This window comes from Parus major, chromosome 1 (assembly GCF_001522545.3).
Source record: "Parus major isolate Abel chromosome 1, Parus_major1.1, whole genome shotgun sequence".
In the NCBI taxonomy this organism is placed as follows: domain Eukaryota; kingdom Metazoa; phylum Chordata; class Aves; order Passeriformes; family Paridae; genus Parus; species Parus major.
In genome coordinates, this window is record NC_031768.1 from 85,830,507 (window position 1) to 85,852,185 (window position 21,679).

Genomic DNA, 21,679 nt, shown 5'->3' on the forward strand with positions numbered 1-21,679 from the left:
TTTGGAAGCCTCTAGGTTGAAGGTCTTCATGTCTCCAGCAAGATCCTCACAGCCTACTTATCCTTCTGCATGTGTTGTGGCCTGCAGAGTGGACAAGCGCAACTTCAGGAGTGATGGGTTCAGGCTCTGTCTGGGCAAAGAGGTAGGAGTGTGGAAGAAGGACACAAAAATTACATGGCTGTTCAAAATGGGGTAAAAAATGCATACAATACCAAACATGAATCAACAGCGTAGAAACAGGCCTGATACAGGTTCCTATGGGACTTGGTAAGAGTATGGATAAAATGCACAAGTGAGAAGACTTGGTTGCCCAGATATTTAGCAACTCAGACATTAACGGCTTCTACAGCCTGCAGATATTTTCAGAAATTATTCTCTCCATGCTGGTAGATGGGAAACAGTCTCTGCCTGCTAGAGATGGGTGAGGTGAGCCAAGTGGGCCCTTTGTTGGGGGCAGCAAGGACAGGCTGCCTAGGAAGAGAGAGGAAGTAGGAAGATAAGTGACAGCAGAGCAGGCAGGGGCACTGGCCTCACTAGCAGAGTGAGCAGTCCTGAAGTACTGAAGCACAAAGATCAGAGCAGATCAGGATGAGGAATTTAGATAGCAGGGTACATGGCCAGACTGGGACATGGCTGGGCATGGCTGTGCTAACTCAGGCAGGGACCAAGGGTGAGACCCTTAGCTATGATAAGCCAAATGTTGCTGAGGTTTCTCAAAGCCAAACACCTCTATTTACTTAAGCTGGACCTGAGTCCAGCTGATCCCCCAGGAGGTGAAGAATATGTTCAGGGCCTTGACATTTTTCTGTCAAGCCTGCTTGTAGCCATCTTGCACAGCATGCTGGCTCCATGTTCCTCTACCTGACAACAAAGCTGTGTATTTATGGCTGTGTTGAAAGTACAACACAGGTCTTGTAGCCTGGGTAAAGATAAGAAGTCTTAACCTTCTAAGTCAGCTATTTGAATTGTCTAACATTCTAGTATCTGTAGTGACTGGGGAAAAAAAAGGACATTTTTTCAGCTCTAGGACCAAAGCTTTTACCCTATTTTGGTAAATGGGATGGGTATGTTGTATACATCCTGGCAGGGAGAAGATGAAGCATTTTACCCATAAGTTATGGTGGAGCTTCTCAGACTTTTCAGTAGGTACTTGCAGCAGGAAGAGTTGAAAAGCCTGAAAGGGTCTTTCTCTAGAGTAGGAGAATTTTCAGATGAAATTCACCTAAGGGAAGTGCTGGGATATGCTCATGTTTGTGCATAAAGAAGCACAGAAGATAGGGAAACACTATATGAGAGAGAGCTTAGTCCTGTGTGGAGATCTTCCCAGGCCCCATGCCTTTCCTCACAGCAAGGCCTGCTAGAATGCACAACTTGGTGAGTCCTGTGCAAGTTTTCCCTTTATTCCAATTGGGAGACAGACTGTAGCACGTAGAATCAGGAAACAAGTGTCAAAGGGAAGAGCCTAGTTTTGCCTAGTTTTTGGTTGTCAATTCTTCTGTGGGACCTGTAGTTGAGGTGGGATGTATTTTCCTGCCCCTTCTCCCATTAATTATATTCTGTGTTCTGTGACTTTGTGTCAGAGCCATACAGCAACTGTTCTTACCACAGCCACACAATATGGATTGCAGACAAAAACCTGCCAGATTTCACAAAGCCTTGATGCTGTGTTTGGACTCCTGAAGAAATGGAGAAGGGCTGTACATTGGAGGAAATCAAACAAAAACCAAACAGGAAACCAAAACCCCCAAAGTCTTCCTGACCTTTGATAATAAGGTAAAAGGATCTGAATCTGAACTCATCCTGCTAAATCAGCATAAACCTACAAGGTTCTAGGAGGAAGAATGGGGCTGTTAATGTATATTAGCAGAGCCCGAGTGGTTAACACACACTGAATGCCTCCAGGTCTAGGTAGTCTGATGAGTGCTTATTACATTTTATGAACAATAGAGTCTCATTCTGGAGACTGTTACTGGTCTCTTTCTTCCAAGATAATAGCTAACAGTGAGGGAAAACACTGGATGACAGCTTAATTTTGCCACCTGCCATTACTTACAGCTGTATGTCCCCATCCAGAGCTGGGGCTCTGATGGACATTCCTTGAAGCTGAGCATAGGAAGATCAGCCAGCAACAGCCTGCATCCTGACCAGAGCTGTGTTTTCCAGTCACTGCTGGGATCCTGCGGTGGACTTCTTGTATCACTTGTGTTTGGGGCAGGCCAGGCGGGTAACTTGCAACGAATAGCCTGCTCTCCCTTTTCTTTCCCAGGCATTGTAGGATGGCAGCTCCTGCATGTTGAGGCAGAGGCAGCTGCCTTGCTTAATCGACTGGCTTTTCAAGCCTTGAAGCAGTCTGAAGAGACATTCCCTAAAGGAGGGAGCCGCCTGTAACTTGCAGCCCTTGTGTTGAGCCTTGTGTGTTAGGCACGTACAGAGGTGTGGCACTCCCTGCCCTCCCGAGCCTGGTCTGCGAGCCTGGCTGGGCTGGTGGCACCGGCGAGCGGCGCTGAGTTCAGTCTCACCCGCGGCCCTGTGCTGCCATCTGCTGCCGAAGCCCTTTGTTGCGGGCTTTCCTGCAATCCCTGGGCTCAGCCACCGTCTCCGGGGACTGGTTGGGCACCCAGAAGTCGAGAGGGTGGCAGGTGGGATGTAAGCAGACATCACCTGAGACTTGGCTAGCACTGGTATGGTGCCCTCTGAAAAGAAATCACAGCTGATGATTTGTAGTTTGATAGTTTAGCAATGATGGAACTGGTGCTTCCAAATGTAGCCGTGTCCTCCTATTCTACTGCCCTCTGTGCTTCAGAGGCAGGCTTTGTGCCCTCATGCAGAAACATGGTAACATAATGTAGGGCTTGGAACTGAGCTGTCCCAGGGCAGGCACACAACCCCTCTTGTGGCCAGTGTGCATAAGGGTATGGATGTCTGTTGTCTTTACAGGTTGGCCCAAAGGAATGGAACTAGTCTTTTTTAAAGTGGTGGCTAAGCACTCGTTCACGAGTCCATGTTTATGGTTTTAAGCAAACTGTTCAAAGATGTGTAAGATGCTGTGTTGGTCATGCTACACAAACTGTCCCTTTGGTTAGCTGGCAGGGACAAGGAGCTGGATTCCTGTGAGAGGTAAGGGATAGGAGAACATTTTCTTTGAAGAATATATGCTAAGTGGCTATAGATACAGCTGAATGTGTGGCCCAGAGTTAGGGGCTGCTGTCACCAACCAGTACCTAAAGCCAAAGTCAATACCATGGGCACATGTACAAAGTGTGCTTGGAATTCACTCTTTTTGGGTAGAAAACCAGGAAAACCCTTAAGTGATACATCCCATACAGAAACAGGGTTACTGTAAGCAGATAACCTGCCCTGGGTAGCCTGGTCTAGCTCCAAAATAGTCCTGATTTGAGCAGGGTTTCTCCAGTCAGAAGTATTTCCTAGCACAACTTTTGTGCTGCAGTGTGTCCCATGCTGGGCCAGCAGTGTGGTGAGATGTCTGATGTGAGGGGCTGGTCAGTGAAGAGGAATGCTGAGATCTGGCAGTCATCCTTCCCCTCTGAAAGGGCAGAGCTCTGCAAAGACCAGGATGGTGTGCTGAGCCTGTGCTGTCCAGTCTTAACATGCTAAATATGCAAATAACTCTAATCCAGAGGCAGAGTCTAAGAGATGTGGGCCAAGGTGCTGTAGGCCATTGTGAGTCATCAAGGAGCACTTTGCCTTCTTCATCAGTCCCAGCCAGCAGGGAGTCAGCAGCAGGGGCCCTTTGCCCTCTGGGTCAGTGCCAGCTCTGTGCTGGAGGCTGGCACCCTGGAGCGCCATTTGCCCACCTTTTGCTTCCCTGTGCTGACTTCAGTGTCCTGGCAGAGTAAAAGTGGGTGACACAGGCACCTGGAGAGTGTGCTCTTAAAAAAAAAAAATTAAAAATTTTTCCTATCTGATGGCGTTGACATCTGTGTCACAAGGAGGTTCCTGTATATGGTTGAACCCCATAGTTTGGGGCCTCCCTGCCTGGCATTAAAACTTTCCCATCATGTTTCATTGATGAGGTGCCAAGGAGTGTTTGGTTGAGCTGACTGTACTCCCTGGATTTAGTTCAGCTTTCTATGGCTGTTTCCAAATGGCTTTTGCTTTGTCCCATCCTGACTGGACACATGGAATGGCTGCTCTTGAGGCAGGGGCTGGGAGGCTGCAAATAGCCTGCAGGGGCACCTTGGCTGCAGGATAAGGGGCAGCACAGGTCACTTGAAGTCTTCCTAATAAATCCACCCTTGAGGATAGGAGGGGTGAGGGAGCTCTGCACTGCTGGGGAGGTTTGTGCTGCTATTCCACTACCACCTGCTGGGACAGCTTAACCAGTTCAGCTCTCCCCAGAACCTCCCTATGAGAATGTTTTTTACTGCATCCCACTAACATGCATGGAGAGGATGTAGAGGGAAACAGTTTAAGAGTGACCCTAATGCATGAGTCTGGGTGACTTTGTGTGACAGCCCCATACTTGCTTGGTGACTGTGCTTGTTTTCCATTTTTTTCTTTTCTTTCTACTCCCCTCATTCCCCCTTCAAGAGAGGAAGATGATGTGCATTCATCTCACTAGGCAGAGAGTAGCCAAACAATTCAAGGCTGTGGAGATCTGTGTGATCCTTAGAACTGGAAATGAAGTATGAAGAATTGCTTCTGTGGAGAGGTGTTATGTGGCCACAACTTATGCATGCGAATTCCATATGCCCACTCTAAGATAAACTGCACAGCCCCACCTCTGAAAACAGGCCCCTGGGGTCTGACCAGGACTTGAATCTGGCCCAGGTTTGAAGTCAGATATGGTGTTGTAGCAAGCAAGTGCAGTATCTGGTTCTGATCTCCAACAATTTATAGCCTTGAGACTTGTGACTTAGATCCAAAAGAGGAAGGAGACAAAGGTAAAATGTTCCCAGTAATGGCATAAAACACAGCTTTGAGGTAACTGCTTCTGCATGTGCCCTCTGTTGGGCTTTGATTTAGTAATCTGTTAATTTGGGGAAATAAATAAAACATCTCTTTGCTCTTCTGAAGAAAATCCTCTGTTAATGCTATATGTGAAGAGGCAGGTTGGGGCTTCTTGTCTCTTTGAAGATTCTCTGGATCATATTCTTCCTTTTCTTATTAATTCCCTTACACCTGAGGGATTTTGGTAACGTACCATCACACTAGAGTGAGCACACGACTTACCCTTCCCAATTCTCACTGAGTTTGAGCTCGCTCAGCTCAGGTAACTTTGGGACATGAAGTCCCAAAACCTTGCTTGAAACCCTCAGCACTTACTAGAACTTACTAAAACTTGTCAGGGCTGTGGCCATGGGAGAATTGCAGAAGCTGTTTTTGAGAGGAACGTTTCTTTTCGTCACTCCTAGTTTTCTTTCGTTCCCCTGTGTTCTGCATGCTACTGTAACCACAGCGTTTTGGGGAGCTGCTGATCTCTGGCAATGTATTTGTGTCATGCTGGATGGTTCCGCTCAGGATTCCCTGTCTTTCTGCCAACTCAGGCCTGCCTGTGGTGAAGTGCTGCCACCTGCCAGAAACTTGTGTGGCTTCACAGTGCTACCTTCTGTTTAATCCATCCCACTCATTGCTCTCACTCCCCTTTCCCACTGTACGTTCAGTACTTCCAAGTTTCCTCTTCACCCCTGGATGCTCAAATGTCTCTTTCCTGTGCTTTCACAGTTCCATATAAGCCATTTTTTCCTTGGTCTCCTAGCAACCTGTATGGAACCCTGGTTCATCTTCTACCATTAAAGGGGTTGACTGCTTTCCAGAAGAGGTCTCTTCTCCCTGTGGCTCTGGCCAGTGTCAGCCTTGGCTGAGGAGGGCATAGGGTGCCTTTCTCTCAGATCCCAGGAGGCTGCTATGCTCCCACACTGTCCCCTGGAGGAGTACAAACTGCAGCATCCCACCCCTCACTTCTCTAACCATGCAGGAGGGTACACAATGGGATCACCTTATTGCTAGACTCTTTCTAACCAGACAAATCCCTCAGGAGCTCTTGAGGAGATCTTGCTGCCTGAACCCCTTTGATTTGTTATCTGACATCCCTTATTAACTGCTCAATGTCAGGCCTTGGGTCCCCATTCTCTGTGTTCCAGTGCCATTTTATGCTCTTCCCCTGACTGCTCTGCTCCATAGTTTTAATCTCTTAATTTAAAAGGAGCAAGGTGGTGTGGAGAGGGAAGACCATGAAGGTGGCATATATTCACTTCTGATGCTCTTTTTACCCAGGGACAGGGATATAAAGCCTGGACTTGGTTTAGGCTTTTCTCTAAGTGACCTGGAAGTCTGCGCTAGCTACAAGTGCCGTAAAAGTAGGTGATGCCAGGACTGTAGGCAAAGACCCACAAGAGGCAGGATTTCCTTACAAGAGTTACATTGACTCTCCCCAAAGTGTATCATACTTACACACGTGTCCATCAATTAATTATTTTGTTATATTAACCTGACCACTAGAGATGTCAAACCTTTAACTTCCTAAATCTCCCTGAGACTTCTCTTCCCCTTCTTTGATATGTTCCCTGCCAGCCTGGGATTTGTCGATTAGAAGATAGTTTAAGGCAAAAGGTGACCTACTGCTATTAACAAGTGTTTCACCTTTGAATTTCCTGAGAATCCCTGGGACCATCTTGGCCAGACCTGCTAATTCCATAGGTTTTGCACAGTTACTTTTATTTTGGACAGATCTTTTGGTGTAGTCCCCACAAACCAGGGTTCTTGTGTGTGAATTTCACCAGTTTATTCCATTGTGCCATAAATAATTAATTTAGCTTTGTTTTGATGTCCTTGTTCTCTCTGACTGCTTATTTTATGCCCTGCTCTTCAGTTGCCCTCAAGGCAATATAGCAAATATAAAGAGTACAAGGAAGTTCTGACACCTTTGCTTTGTTATGGTTTTGCACTTAATAGAGGTCATGTTCATTTCAATTTTCCTCATTTGGATGCAAGGTCAGCTTCTTGGAAAATGTATTGATAATTCCTTTGGGAAATAATTTTAGTCATGTCATGTCATGTCAGCTTCATTTTGCCTTTTGTCAAATCTTCTAAAGAAGGTGTAGGTATTTGGATGGCCAATGTGATGTTCCTGTGTAACCTCTGTGTCACTTGTGATAACTCACAAGCCTCCATCTCAATTCCCTCAGCTGCCTCTCTCTATTCAAACTGGCTTGTAAGAAGTGTGTCACTTCCCTGCAGCTTCCACCATAGCTGTGGTCAATTTTAAAATGGGATTTTGGAATGTATGGGGTCAAAGCTTTAGGATTTGAGTTCTACTCTTTGCCTATAAATTTGAATTTAACTCCTCAGGTTCAGCTGGATTTTCCAAAGGAGTAAGGCATGTGCAATGACACTGTTTCATCTGTTCACATGGACCTGCTTGCTAAATTGGGTGATGCTGGCTGTGGGGTGAAATTGCAGATACCACCTTATTCAAACCTCACGGACAAGTAGGGGTGAAAGAGCATAAGTGCCTCTGCTGCCTTCTCTTTGAGTCAGAGACAAATGGTGGCCATGGAGCTTACAGAGCAACCAGCAGCTGGAGCATGCATAAGGAGGGAGAGCAGAACTGTGAGAGTTCCACAAAAGAGCTGGGGCTTGTGAGGCACATGAGAGCATGGGAGGCACCTGGCAGTGTGGGGTAGGGCTGAGCTGAAAGACATCTATGGGGAAACACAGGTATTGTGGGAGGACAAGGGATTGAGCAGAACACAGGAGGAAGGGGAAGGGAGTTACTGAGGAACAGGAGTGAGAATGCAAGGAAGCAAAGCATGAGTCTTGGGGATTTTTAAGCAAGATTTCTTTCAAAAAATATTTTTTTAGCACCACAACTAACTGCAGGATCCAATCATTCCTATCTCCCCCTCATTTACATGCCATCAGTGCATATGAAATTCAAAGGACAAATTTTTCCCTCGGGAGTGTCACATGATTGTTGTTACACATTGGCTCAGCACTGCATCCTATGGAAGTATGATTCAGAGCTGAATTTTGACAGCAAGCAACAACTCTGATGGCTGACAAAGAAGAATCGAGCTGTCTACTGATGTTTGAGTGCAGTCTAATGTAATCTAATAAAAAGAGCAGCTAGAGCCTGAATTTGCATTTGAAATACCTTGGCTGTGTTTGGAGATGTGTTTCAATGGAAAAAGCTCATGAAGCTGCTCTGTAACTTCCTTTTCTGTCTGCTGATTTTGTTTCCTGTTTCTGCACAGTGGAAATCTTGAAACCCTGCCAGGAAGTAAGCCTTTTCCCCACAAGACTCAGTCTGCTGAGACTTGGTTGGGTGGGGACAGGGGGAAACATGCAAAGGATTGCTGAATTCTCAGCAAGAAATTTGAAGGCTTAACTAGATTTCAGCTGACACTTAGGGAGGCTTAATTCTAGCGAGAGGGCCAGGACTGAAGACAAAGGATAGTGCTGGAAGTATGTTGGAAAGAGAAACTAGCAGCATGCTTGCTTGAGGGACCAGGCTTCTCCCTGCAGCTGTTCTTATTCTTGTGTAAAAGTTACTCTCTTTGCACACAATACATAAAGGAAAAGTAAAGTTAGCTCAGGACATGAAAGACACAAGGAGGGTCCTTTGTAAAGACATCCAGTTACATATGCACCTCTCTGTTTAGTGGCAGTTCTCCATAATCTGTGTTCAGATTCCCTTTACCTTCTACCACATTGTTCTCCTCTGTTGTCTGGTGCATGTTCTTCCTTCTACTGCCCTATCTCAGCTCCAACTTTGCTCTGTTTACCCTCTGTACTCTCCTGTGAGCATCTCATTCTGTTCTGCCTTAAGGGAATTCCAGCTAGCCAAACTAACCAGCTTCTTCCTTCTGGCTGTTTTCAAGACCTTGTTGTGGCTTTTCAGTAGAAGGGGTTTATATAAAAAGATGGAGAGAGGCCTTTTAACAGAACCTGGTAGGATAAGGGGTGATGGGTTTAAACTGAAAAAGCCAGATCTAGATTAGCTATAAGAAAGACATTCTTTAAAATGAGGTTGCTGAGATGCTGAAACAGGTTGTCCAGAGAAATTTCAGATTCCCCTTAATTGAAAATGTTTAGGTTGGAAGGGGCTTTGAGCAGCCTGATGTAGTGAAAGATGTCCTTGCCCATGGCAGGTGGGCTGGAGAAGATAGTCTTTGAAGGTCCCTTCTGACCAAACCATAGTCCTATCTGCTGACTGAACCCTCCTCACCCTGCCTTATTGGCATCTCTTCTCAGAAGTCTTTCTGATTTAGAATGTATCTCAGAAGCCATTTCCCTTGTCTCCTTTCAAGATCTGCTCCAGCTTGAAATTAGACTAAGCACTGACACTTTGCCCAAGGTAATATCAGAGGTCTTTACCAGAAAGCAGATAAGGGAGGTAAATGACAGTGTTGGAAAAGTAGCAGAAAAATGTAAACCATCCCTTTCCAGCCTCTGAAGTGGCGCCTGAAGCAAGCACTGCTCTGAACTTCCATAGGCTGTGAATCAGGTTTTAATAGAAAAGTTTCTGTCTGTACTCTTCCCAATAATCTCTCAGACCATCAACATATTTTTTTTAAAAATTTCACTTTGCTTGTTCTTCTCCCTGACCCCAGCCTGATCCTTCTGTTTCTTCATGGACATGTCAACCGTCTGATTATTTTTATTGCTTTGTCTAAGGCTGCAACTCCCCAGTCTCATTTCTACAGGAGCCTTTCCTAGTCTGAGATTTGTTCTAGTGCTAGCTTCCAACCGGGACTGACTTTGAAAAATGAGACATAGCTGCAACATTTGATATAGCAAATGCAGCTTAACCACAAGGGACAAGTAGGGCAGAAAGCATTTTGTCCTGGACTGCAGGTTAAACTGGGCTAGGAACTGTGATATCTGCAAATGTGAGAGCAATGGTAGAATTACTAATAGACAAAGAAAGACATGAAAATATGGGGAGATAGTTAAGTAAGAAAGTTAAAAAATTAAAAAAAAAACTTCTATAAATGTCTTGAAAAGGAAGCCTGTCAGCTGAGAATCTGATATGGGGAAGGAGTGCAACTTCCTTTTCGGTTGTTAGGTTCTCATTTTTCTTTTATGTCTCAAGATCTTCCATGGTGCCAGGACTGATTTCCTGGGCTAAGAAACTGAAGATCTCTTTGGAGCATTTCTGAGCTCCCAGGAATTCTCGGGTTATCACCAGTGTTTCCAGTGTTCAGCACAGCCTTCTTTGATGGGCAGAGGGTGAATGAACAGATGGGAAAGGCTCAGTAACCTATTTGTGTCACCCTCTGGAAGCAAGGAGCTAAAAGGACCACCGTTTATGTGGCAAAACTAAGGAAAGGGTCACACTGATTAAATGGCATCAGAAATCACCTATGCTGAGGTGAAGTTCAAAAATGAATCACCGGCTCCAGTGGTCAAAGGTAAGGAATGAATGGGTTATTTGGGAGGGAGGGAGCAGGGCTGAAAAAGAGGCAATGGAGATTTTTCCTCCTGCGACTCTGGTTCCTAACTGATCTTGATGGATTGGTTAGTAAAAGGGGTTAAATGCTCTGGAGACTGAAGGAGTTTTGAAATAAGAGTCTTGAGGAACGTCTCCAAGAGGAAAGGTGAATGGGAGTTGCAACATTAACAAGGATGAATACTGGGAGCACAAAGAGTAAGTTTTAAATGAGCATTCATTAAGGAATCTGTTTGGCTCCCTCAGTACCCTACATGTTATGTAGTCTTGAAAGAGTCATTTTTGGACCATGCTGAGTACCTACAGTAGAGACTGTGGTATATTATAAACAATCTTCTCTGTCACAAAGGTGGAGGGGCTCCCAAAGCAGCAAATAATCCCAAGTCCTGGCTGCTCTTGGCTCTGAGTGAGACTACAGATTGCTGCTTGTGGAGAGGGTAGAAGAATCAACATGCCTGCTTATAGTAGAGCAGTCAGTTGTACTCTGCAGCTTCATGAGAAATGGTACTGGCTGCAGAAACATAACCCCATTGCCCATGGCTGATTGAGAAATGGTCCTTGGAGAAGAGAGACCCAAAACTTGAACACCCTAAAATATACAGAAGAAGAATTATTTAAGATCTGGAGGGAGATTCAAATCTGTTATTGTTGTCTTCCATTCCTGAAAAACGTTTAACACACCGAAGAAACTATTAAAAGATACAATGGTAAAATGGTTCTTTTACTATATTTCGTGCAAATCTAAAGCACATTCTGCTTAGTATGTACTCTGTAGTCATTATGCCACAAGTAGGAAATATTCTATGTAAGGTTCACTGCTTCTGCCTGACATACAGGACCCTACAAAACAGCAGGTTATTACAGGGCAGTAAAAGTATGTGTGCATAAAGCAATGAATAATAATTTTTAAACATTAAATAAATGATTACTGCTGCATAAGGATATTAGCTTGCCTATTTATAGCTTTACCTCAGTTTTACAATCCCAAACAGAGCAGACATTAGTTCCAGGTTATTCCTTGCCTGCTCTGAGACATGACTCATGGAAATAAAGAATGTACATGATGTATGACTGTATGACTTGAAAGTTGACTGTTTTCAGTGCACCAAGATTAGTTGGCTCTGAATGTAATTAGCATTTCCACTGCAGTGAGGTGGAGGTTGTGGGAGTTCCCTATTGTGTTCCAAATGATTATTCCAAAGACATCAAGTCTGTTGTGTTGTGATCATGCTGGCCACATTACAGAGCACAGACCAGTTGTGGATAGCATTTTGAAGGGAGCTCAACCCACTGAGTGTGCACAAGATTACTGCACTTCAGTTGTGTTGCTGAGGTGCACAGCATGCAGCGCTCCCTGTGCCACCTGGGTGTGAGTGTGGGATGCTCAGGTCTGACTGGGCACAGGTTGAACAATCTCTGAATGTGCTGCATATCAAAAAAATCAGTTGGACTGGTTAGAGCTATTTCTGAAGTAGGTGGCTGGACTCCAGATCATGTGGGGGCTCCTGGTTTTCACTGAGGCAAAAGCTCTGTCTAGAAAAACATTATTTGACCAGGGAAACCTGGACCTTGTCTGTCCCCACACATTTTCTCTCCAGATAATGAAAGAGTATGCCTTTTGCCCTGCTGTAGCAGTCTCTCCCAAGCCTTTGGGAAGTAGTCAGAAGGCTTCCACAAAGAGCAGGTTTCTGACAGTCTTTCTTACTAGGTGTGTCTGGCAGGTACACTTGGCTGCTGACAGACCTGGGACCTTTGTGCTGAACCATGAATGAAGGCTCTCTAAATCTTATCTTTAATAGCAGTCTCTCCCAAAACTACTTTACTCCTGTTCTGCAGTGAGTGCTGCTGTTTCTTTACTCTCCTATTTGCCCTGGCTGATGTATCTGCCACAAGCTACAGCAATCCATTAACACGTGTTTGCTTCTCCTTCCCCGTGACCCACTCTCCTGCCTGCTCCCAAACCTTCTCAGTACTGGCAATAATCCCTCTAGACAAAAATGAGGTCCTGGAAAATCTTAATCTGATTACTTTACTCAGGCCGCTGGACACAGTCCTCTCTTCTCCCCAGACATCCAGCCTAGCACAACCTAGTTTTATTACAGCAAATCTTTGAATCCTGACTTGGAAAACAGAGATGGGAGGAAAAAATATATCTTTTAATCTCCCAATGATGATGTGCCATCATAGCCTTGCACATTTTTTGTCTCCCATCCTCACTCAGATTACACCAACATTCTGCACAGGAAGTCCAAAAAGCTAAGAAGGAACTGAAGCAGGCAGGCAAAGTTTTCTGGGAAAAAGTCAACATGAAATCTTTCCTTGTATTTCTCAAGTATCACAGTCTGAGCAACGCTGCATTTGGTAGCTTTGGGCTCAATCTAGAAAGGCATTGTTTCACTTCAGATTTTGAGGCCCTGTGAAGAGCTCACCCCCAAACACCAACAATTAGCATTGTTGGCTCACTGGCTGGGCTGAGAACACATTCACTGAATTTGACTTTTCTCCAGAAACCACAGACATTCCCTGCTCCGTCACAGTCTGCCCTTCTCCAAAACCTTGTAACTTCCACATCAGAATTTTATTTTTTTTCTTTTGTGGAGAACTCCCTTGAGTAGTACATCCTTGGTATGTGGACTGTGGACTGGTGGACCCATAGTTGAGTGTGGTGTTTTGTTTGGTGTGTTTCTGTCACTTTTAGTACCTCCGGAGACAAAGAAGCCTGAGCACCATCCCCAGAAATACCCACTCTGGCTGCCATGGTCGATCTCACTCCTGCTCCTCTTGGTGTGCTTTGCCCTTGTTGTCATCCTTCTTGGTGAGTACGTGCAGGAGATTACAAGGGAGAGGTATGGGGGAGTGCCGGGAGAAAAGTAGAGAAACCATGGTTTGTGTTTGTCTGGGCTTTGTGTAAGGTCTCAGGTTTTGCTGCCCTGACTTTGTATATGTCTGCATACTTACCCCAAATCTTCCACTGTTTACTCTGAGGCTTTGTCAATGTGCCCAGATTGCACATTCCAGTCTTGCATGGCCTTTTTAGAACTCTGGAACAATTCTCTACCTTGATTCCCCACAAAAAGAACTCACATTTGGCAGATGGGAAAAAGTGGAGACAGAAGCAGAAGTGTCTGTACAGGCAGCTGAATCTGCACTTAGGCTCTCTAAGGTGCTTGGATATGCTTTGTATCCTAGTGGAAAAAATGTCTTCTCACAGGCATGGCATATCCAAGATTGACTGTACAGTGCAGTTAATTAACTCTCACAACTTTTTAGGGTTGATTGCAGAATAATTCATTAAAGGTTATTCCTGGACATGCTGTTTGTGAAGATTGTGATCATCGTTTCAGTCTAATTTTCTGTTAAAGATAATTAATGGCATGTTTGTACAAGTTGTCAATAACCACAATGGATTCTGGAAGAGGTATCTTATTACAATAAATCACTGCCTTTCCTTTTGCCCTTAGTGTCTGTGTCCCAGAAATGTATATTGCTTTGTTCCTAAATGTATAACCTTTCATAGTACTCAGCCAAATGGTTGGGGAGCTTCAGGCTGGGATATTAGCATCTGATACCTTGTGATACACATGGAAGGTTTAATTTTTAGTGAAAATTTACTTATCCAAGTTAATTGACGCTACATAGGATTTTGGTTTAGCAGAGAGATACAGCATTTAAATGAAACAGCAGTACAAACTGCATGTAGCAGACAGTGGCCACTGCAATGCACAAATGGATCACAATACAAACATGATTTTAAATGCTGGTCATACAAGCATGGAGTCATAGAATCATTAATGTTGGAAAAGATAGCTTAGGTCATGTAGCTAAACAACCAACCAACCACTGCCAAGCCCACCACTGAAACATGTTTCCAAGTGCTACATCTACTTGCCTTTGGAACACTACTGGGAATGGTGACTCCACCATTTCTCTGAGCAGCATGTTCCAGTGCTTGGCTACCTTTCAGAGAAGAAGCTTTTAATAATATCCAAACTAAATCTTCCGTGGCACAACTTCAGACCATTTCCTCTTATACTGTTGGTTGTTACCTGGGAGAAGAGGCTGACACACACCTGGCTACAACCTCCTTTCAGGGAGTTGTAGAGAGTGACAAGGTCACCCATGAGCCTCCTTTTCTGTAGGGTAAACACCACCAGCTCATTTAGCTGCTCCTTATAGGACTTGTGCTCCAGACCTGTCCCAGACTCCACTGCCCTTCTCTAGACATGCTCTAACACTTCTATATCCTTCTTGTTATGAGGGGTCCAAACTGAACATAGTTTTGCAGTATGCTCCAAATCAAGACATTGAGTGTTCCCAAATACCAAGACAAAATAGGGGAGTTAAAGCCAGCTTAGGCTCATTGATTTCTTCAGGTATGTTTTTGTTACTCATTCAGTTTCTTACACTAATTTGGACTAAGATAAACAATTGTCCTGTGCTGGTTTGGCTAACTAAGGAAAATGCTAGCCTCTTTTTGATCTCTAAAGGGATGAACACTTCCACAGCAGGTCAAATCTCTCAGCTGATCTAAACCAAAAGTCACCTCTCTTCTGGTCTTTTCTCTTTGTGTAGCGACAAGGTGACCTTTATTGGCAATGGGAGTGGTCAGCCAGGCATTGCCCTTGCCCATCTCCTCTGAGCCTCCTTCCATTACAGCAATTCACTAATCCGGCACCAAAGCCACGACAATTGTTCTGCTCCTAAGTCAAAATATTTCTAAATCAAATGATTGATGAAAATAGACATGTGGATCACTAAGCACACCCTGATCAGCTCCTAATCCATACTCCTGAGTGTCTGAGTTACTAGGAAGTCCTTGGGTCTGTGGATGTGGCCTGTCACCAACAGTGCATTATTCCCCACAAACTGGGAGCTAGGAAGGCCTAGGAGTTTATGCCTCACCCTGGTTTCAGCAGCTCCCACTATATGTGATTACCTTCACCTGGACTGTGTGTTGCTGATGGAACAGGCCCAGCTGATGGGTGACTCCTCCAAATGCCAGCTGATGTGCAGTTTAGGAAGAGACAAAGGGTGACAATGAGAGCTGTGTGCCTGGCAGTGTGGCTGTGGTTGGGTGGGATCAATCCTGCCATGTGTGGCATGTCCTCAGTGGGATGTGCTTCCAGGGGTCCTTCTGCTGACTTGGAAGATGGTCTCTTTCTGGCTGGGAAGGCAACTGTGCCACTGGTTTGGGCCAGGAGAGGTGACAGCTGGGACAATGCTTGGTGCGGAAGTGGTGGCAGGAGAGTCAAGGGGCCAGAGATGCTGTGTGAGGAGCTGGGAGGAAGTGGTAATCCTGCTGCCTTTCCTCTTCCTTTGCAGTGGTTCCCTTTTGCCACAGCACTGACCAGCCCACAGCCCTGCAGCAGCAGTTCTCGGATTGGAGGTGCGACTCAGCAGTGCCACAAGGCACAGGTTAGTACTCGCAATGTCCCCTCTTCCTTGGCCTTAAGGCCTCAAGGAGGCTGTACCAGGATGTGGTGGGTTTTAGCCCTGGTTAAAACACTAGGGCACTTACTCATTTATCTTTGTGTGATATGGATTAGGAGAAGGGCAAAACAGGCTTAAAACTTAAAAGCAATAAAGAAACTTTATTAACAGGATTACAAGAATAAGAAACCAGAATAAAACCTTTAGAACACCTTTCCTACCCCTGCCGAACTTTTCTTTTCCCAACTAACAATGTAGAGATAAAACCTGGGATGTTAAAACAGCACCAACCATATAATTGTCTTTCATCAGTCCTTGTAGGGAGAGGAGTTTTCTCCTGTCATGTAATGGAGAATTCTCCACAAGAAACAGTTTTTTCTTGACTTTTAATTTTTACGAATAGCAGATGCCCCGGAAAAAATTCTGCTATTGTGACATTCCTCCATTTTCACAGCCCTCCTAGAGGTGTGTCCATGAGCCATGAATTCATGGGGTATTATTTTAAGGATGAATTTTTCAAAATCAAAGGTTCTCTTCGTCTGTCTCTGTGATCATCTCTGGAAACAGAAGTTTTCTTCTTCTCTCCCTGGGGGCAAAGTGTCTTCATCACTCTCCTCTCTCTGTTCAAGTGTCTCATGGGATCACAGCTACTCCAGCATCTGCTTAGTTTCATCAATGAATGTCTCTGCTCAGATCTACAGCTTGAAGTCTTCATGTCCCCAAACTCTCATCAATTAAAGGACATACTCAGTACATCATTGTCCATCTCCATGGCCCTACCAAAATAATATTTCAGCCCCATTTGGGATCTCCTCATCCCTCTTCCATCTGAGGCTTGACTCCCTCTTTTACTGACCTTGATGTTTTCATGTTGTCTTTCTACATGTCATCACTGTCCTTTTCTCTCCCTGGAGAGACGAACAAGGTCTGCAGGTCTCATCTGTGTACTGAAAGGGTTAAATCTTGCCCAGGCCTGTGGATGGTTATGTGATCACTGCCAGGACAGCGGCCAGAGCTGTTTATGCTGGATGATTTTTTGGTGGCTGCACTGGGATCTCAGCAGCCAGGCTAGCACTCAGAGGCAGCACGCCACGGGCCTATGGCTTCCCCTCCCCGTTCTCAACAGTTTTTGGTAAAACTCAATGGCAGCAGAATTCCAGCTGAGGCAGGGACTGGCCTGGCCCATTGGTGCTGCTGGAAAGGGCTCAGCAGGCTCCCTGGGAAGGGCTTGGCCCCCATTGGAAGGGCTCAACCCCCCCTGGGGAACAGGACTCGGAGGGCTTCCCATGAGGGGCCAGCACTGCAGCAGAGCCTGGCCCGGCCCAGCCAGGCTGCACAGGCCAGGCAGGGAGCTGGCCCCCAGTTACCTGTTCAAGACTGGAAGCAGAACAGAGCAAAAGGTTGCCAGGCTTGGGTTTTTAAGAGGTGTTATTCACAGAGGCGGACCTAATTTTCAATGGTGCAAAATGTTGTCAGTTCTCAGAACTGGCCAGCTATTGGCCTGTCTCAGGCACAGAGGAAGCTCCCAGCAGCTTCTCTCAAAGAAATCAGTTCTGTGGGTGGTTCTTCTTTCCCTAAGTGTCAATTAATGTCAAACTACCACACAGGACAAGTCAAGAACATCACCAAAAGAACTTTCTTGAAAGTTCTTCCATTACAAAGGAAAGGACTTCTATTACAAGGATTACCATGGCTTTGGGTACACAAAACTCACTGGTCATACCCCAAAGCAATGGGAAGAAATGTCTGTAGTAGCCCTGATTTTTCAAGCACTTCCTATCAGTTAAAGTCACTGAGGAGGACATGAGCACTGTCCCTGGAAATCGTGGATCTTTGCAATCACCATCTCTTGTTAGTAGGCTTCATATCTCTGTCCTTTCCCTGCACAGCACGAGGCTGGACATGCTGCCCAAAGGGCTGGAGAAGGTTTCAAAGAAGCTGCTATTTCCTGTCCTCTGACATGATGAACTGGGCTGAGAGTGAGCAGAACTGCACTGGGATGGGCTCCCAGCTGGTGGTGATCAACAGCAATGAAGAGCAGGTATGTGCACAGGGCTGAGACAGGGATCCAGCAGGCAGAGACACAGTGCTGGGCCCTGGAGGGGACTCAGAGCCTCTCCTTGTCCTGCAGGTGATGGGAAATGTCCTGTCTGCACCTCTGCAGCACCAGCTCCCTCTGCCACCAGCCCCACCCCACAGGGATTCCTGATGCCTCCCTGTGCTCAGTCCTGCTCCTCATGGACATTATGCTGTCTCTCTCTGATTGCCAGGTTTTTCTCTCCATGCTAATAAAACAACCTCCTAAAAGAGAGAATTTCTACATTGGTCTGTTTGCAGAGAAGGTGGGCAAGTGGCAGTGGGTGGACAAGACTCCATATAATGTGACAGCAGCGTGAGTATCTCTGGATGAAGAGTGTTTGGTGTAATTCCTGGTAGGGAAAGAAGTAGAGGAGATGTGAAGGTGCCTGTTGCTGCAACAGAGGGAGATGTCACAAACTTGCCCTGGAGGGCATCATGGCCCTCTGCTAGGTGTGAGCACTGTTCATCCCATACATGGGATGAACAGTGGTGATCAGGTCCCCAGCCACTGTTATGCTGGAAGGCTATAGGAAGGAGGTAGGTGTCCATGGGAAACTGGTGCCATTGAGATATCAGAAAGGGAGGAAGAGCACTGCTTCTGTCCATGAAGCAGCATTGGGAATTTCTGTCTCTTCCTTTCAAGATTTGCATTCCACTGTGGCCTTTTCCAACAATGCTTTACGGTGGACACTGGGGAGTAACAAGCCTGTCTCTGTCCCAGGTTCTGGCGAAAAGGTGAACCAAGTGATACCCTTGATGAGAACTGCGTTATAATCCATAGGGATACAGAACTCCCCAACAACTGGAATGACGTCAGATGTTTGAAGTATCATCGAATTTGTGAAGCTGCAGCAGTAATTGTGTGATGGAAGTAGCCCTGTCCTGAGTAAAGCTGGGAGCTGAGCAGTGAGCTGGGAACAGTGCTGGCTGTGCAGGGAGGGGTGGGGAGCCCTGATACATCTTCACGGTGTGGGGTGGGACCATGTGTGTGAAAGTGAAATGAGCTTTGTCCAGCATCCCCTGTGCATGGGCTGGCTCAGGAAACACAGGAAGGCTCAGGCTCACTGAAGCTGGTGCTGTGTTCTTTTGTCCTCTCTGAGTGGGTCCAGCAGCCTCTGGTGGGAAAGGGATGGACTTCTCCAGGAGGAAGACACAGGAATGTGAACAGAGATTCAATGTTCTTTGTGTCCTTGTGTCCTTGAGCAGAGCTGTTTGCTTTTTGTTGAGTCACACACAAAATGTCCTCTAGCTGTACTGGTTTTGCTGAACAAATTATGAAAACTTAATCAAGAAAAAATACAATAACACACCAGTGAAAAAAGGCCCTGTGCTCTGTGTCCATATCTCTTTTCTTTTCCATCTCTAAACTGTGGGGGTGTAATCCATGAATAATTGAATGGTTTTGGGTTGGAAGGAACTTTAAAGGATAGTCTAGTTTCAAGCCCCCCAGGTAATGGCCAGGGACTCCTTCCACTAGACCAGATTGCTCATATCCCCATTTAGCCAGGCCTTGAACATTTCAGGGATGGGACATGGCTCCTATGGGCAACAGGTTCCAGTGCCTCACCTACCTCATAGTAATGTATTCATTCCTAATATTTAGTCAAAACCTGCCCTCTGTCAGTTTAAAGCCATTATCCTTTGTCTTATCTCTTCATTCTTGTGCTAGAAGTCCCTCTCAACAAGACTATTTCCACTGGAGTAGTATTGACTCTTGTCAACTACATTTGACTTAATTCCACAGGATACAGTCAATAACACCAGCAGATGTGAGGAAGTGTCACAGGCAGCTGTTAGAAACCACCACAAGTTTCTGCTGATGACAGCAATCATGGAACTGGTAAAGTGGAGTACTGCAAATATCCTCCCTTCCTATTCCTGGTGTCCCAGTCCTCTTCAGCTTCACAGTGCAGATGTATATCTCATGCAGAATTAATTCCTCACTGATGCCACTTCAGTGTCCTGAGGTAGGATGACCACTGTGCTCTTCAGAGCCTATTTCAGGCTGAGATGCTTCACCACTCTTCCAGTGGCCTGGGCAGAAGAAAGTGATAAAATAGGAGTGTGAATGCAAACAACTGGGTGAATTCAACACCTGCAACTGTTTGAATTTCATTTTTCCCTAAACCACTGCTGTTAAAGAAGAACATGAGTTACAGCTTAACAGTAAGCAGGACATTAGGGGAAAGCTCCTGAGGCACAGAAAAAGTTTAGAAGCAAGAACTATTTAAGAGAGAGAGGAGAGAGAAGTGGGAAGGAAGTGGCCATTGAGCTCAGGGTGCTCTGCAACTTGGCCACCCCTGTCTGTAAGAAGCGCCCTGGCAGCTGCGTGCCATGGGTGACCTCACTCAAGGCACTGAGGGGTGCAGCAGGCACAGGCCCACAGTTCTGCAGTGTGACAATGTGACTCTGTGCTTTCACCTGTGGTTCACTGCTGCTGGAAGAGGTGTGGATACACACGAACCCTGCATCTCCAGCAGGAAGTGGGTGGGACCGGGGAACCCCACAAGGGGATGTGTTCTTGCAGCTGAACTTCCTAACAGGCTGGTGGGAGACTGGAGGTTGCACAAGTCTTTTGGATGTGTATGTATGTATGTGAGATCTTGTGAACATTAGTTCCATAGAGATGCTTAGAAACGTAGGCTCTGACCCAGCCTGCAGCCTGTTGTGCACAAAGTAACAGAATCAGAGGATGTCTTCTACAGGGAGCTCAGGCTTGTCCTCACCTGGAAGCAGTTCTGTGCCCTGATCTTCTGATGCTTCAGCTGAAATGGCTGTGCTATTGCCATGAGCTCTTCCACTCCTGTGACACTGCACCCATGCATTCCACTCCAAAGGGAGGAACCAGCTGATGGACAAAGGCTGTGTTCCCAAATCAGTCCATTAAGAGGACATTGGGATCCAGTAGTGGTCTTTATTCCCTAGGGACATCCATGGGAACATGGAGCTGCAGGACTTTAATCCAGGTCTCCTTGAGAACTACTAGAAACACCACATATGGCTGCAGCTTTTGTAGTCATAACCGGGGAAAAATCCCCAAACTATCCTGCAGTGGGACTGTGGCACTACCCAGTGATCCTTTCTGTCCTCCAGTCCCACAAAGACAGGGCATAATGTACACCTCTGCCAAAAGCTCCATCCTCTTTTCTAAAGGAATTAGTTAAAAACAATGTGGGCAACTTCTCTGTTGTGGTCTGGATTTCTGGGCTCAGGATGCTCCTGAGCACAAGCTCTTTCCTGTCATTTTTGGTTCTCTTTTGCAGGCTGGGCTCAGTGGATTTTTCCCTTTCCTAAGAAATGCCAAATATACCTGCCCAGGTATGTATTTTCACACGCACACACACCGTCTCTGCATGCACCAGAGATGGAAGACCATGTATATGACCTGTGAAACTGCCTGAGGCTGAGCAAAGGGAGACTGTGTGAGCTGCACTCATGCTTCCCTTCATTTGTTTTCCTTTGCCTCAATGAGTTTGTGTTGCAATGAGCATCTTGTGAAATATCCTGGCAGGGAAATGATGAAAATTCCCCAATCTCCATGTGCTGTGGGGTACACCCAGGATATGGGGTTTTCAGCACATCACATCAGAGCCTGTGACAGGCCCTCACCAGTGTGGGAGGTGGCCTGTGCAGAGGAAGGCTGTTTGTGGCCACACTGGTAACGGGGACCCTTGAAGAAGACTGATCCTCTTGTAGAGATGATGGATCACCAAAGCAGAGTCAGTCCTGGAACTGCAGGTAACCAACCCCCAAACC

The 21,679-nt window shown here is 45.9% G+C and overlaps 1 protein-coding gene across 1 annotated transcript in view; it reads left to right on the forward strand.

The window, feature by feature from the left end:
- Window positions 1-36: 36 nt before the first annotated feature.
- LOC107200630 (C-type lectin domain family 4 member D-like) overlaps window positions 37-21,679 on the forward strand; it is a 26,590-nt gene continuing 4,947 nt past the window's right edge. Inside the window, exons 1-7 of the mRNA XM_019005816.2 lie at window positions 37-142; window positions 1,581-1,773; window positions 2,056-10,376; window positions 13,113-13,229; window positions 15,737-15,829; window positions 17,734-17,885; window positions 18,115-18,236. Of these exons, the coding sequence (XP_018861361.1) occupies window positions 10,310-10,376; window positions 13,113-13,229; window positions 15,737-15,829; window positions 17,734-17,885; window positions 18,115-18,236 (551 nt within the window). The 5' untranslated portion in view covers window positions 37-142; window positions 1,581-1,773; window positions 2,056-10,309. The remainder of the gene's footprint in view (window positions 143-1,580; window positions 1,774-2,055; window positions 10,377-13,112; window positions 13,230-15,736; window positions 15,830-17,733; window positions 17,886-18,114; window positions 18,237-21,679) is intronic.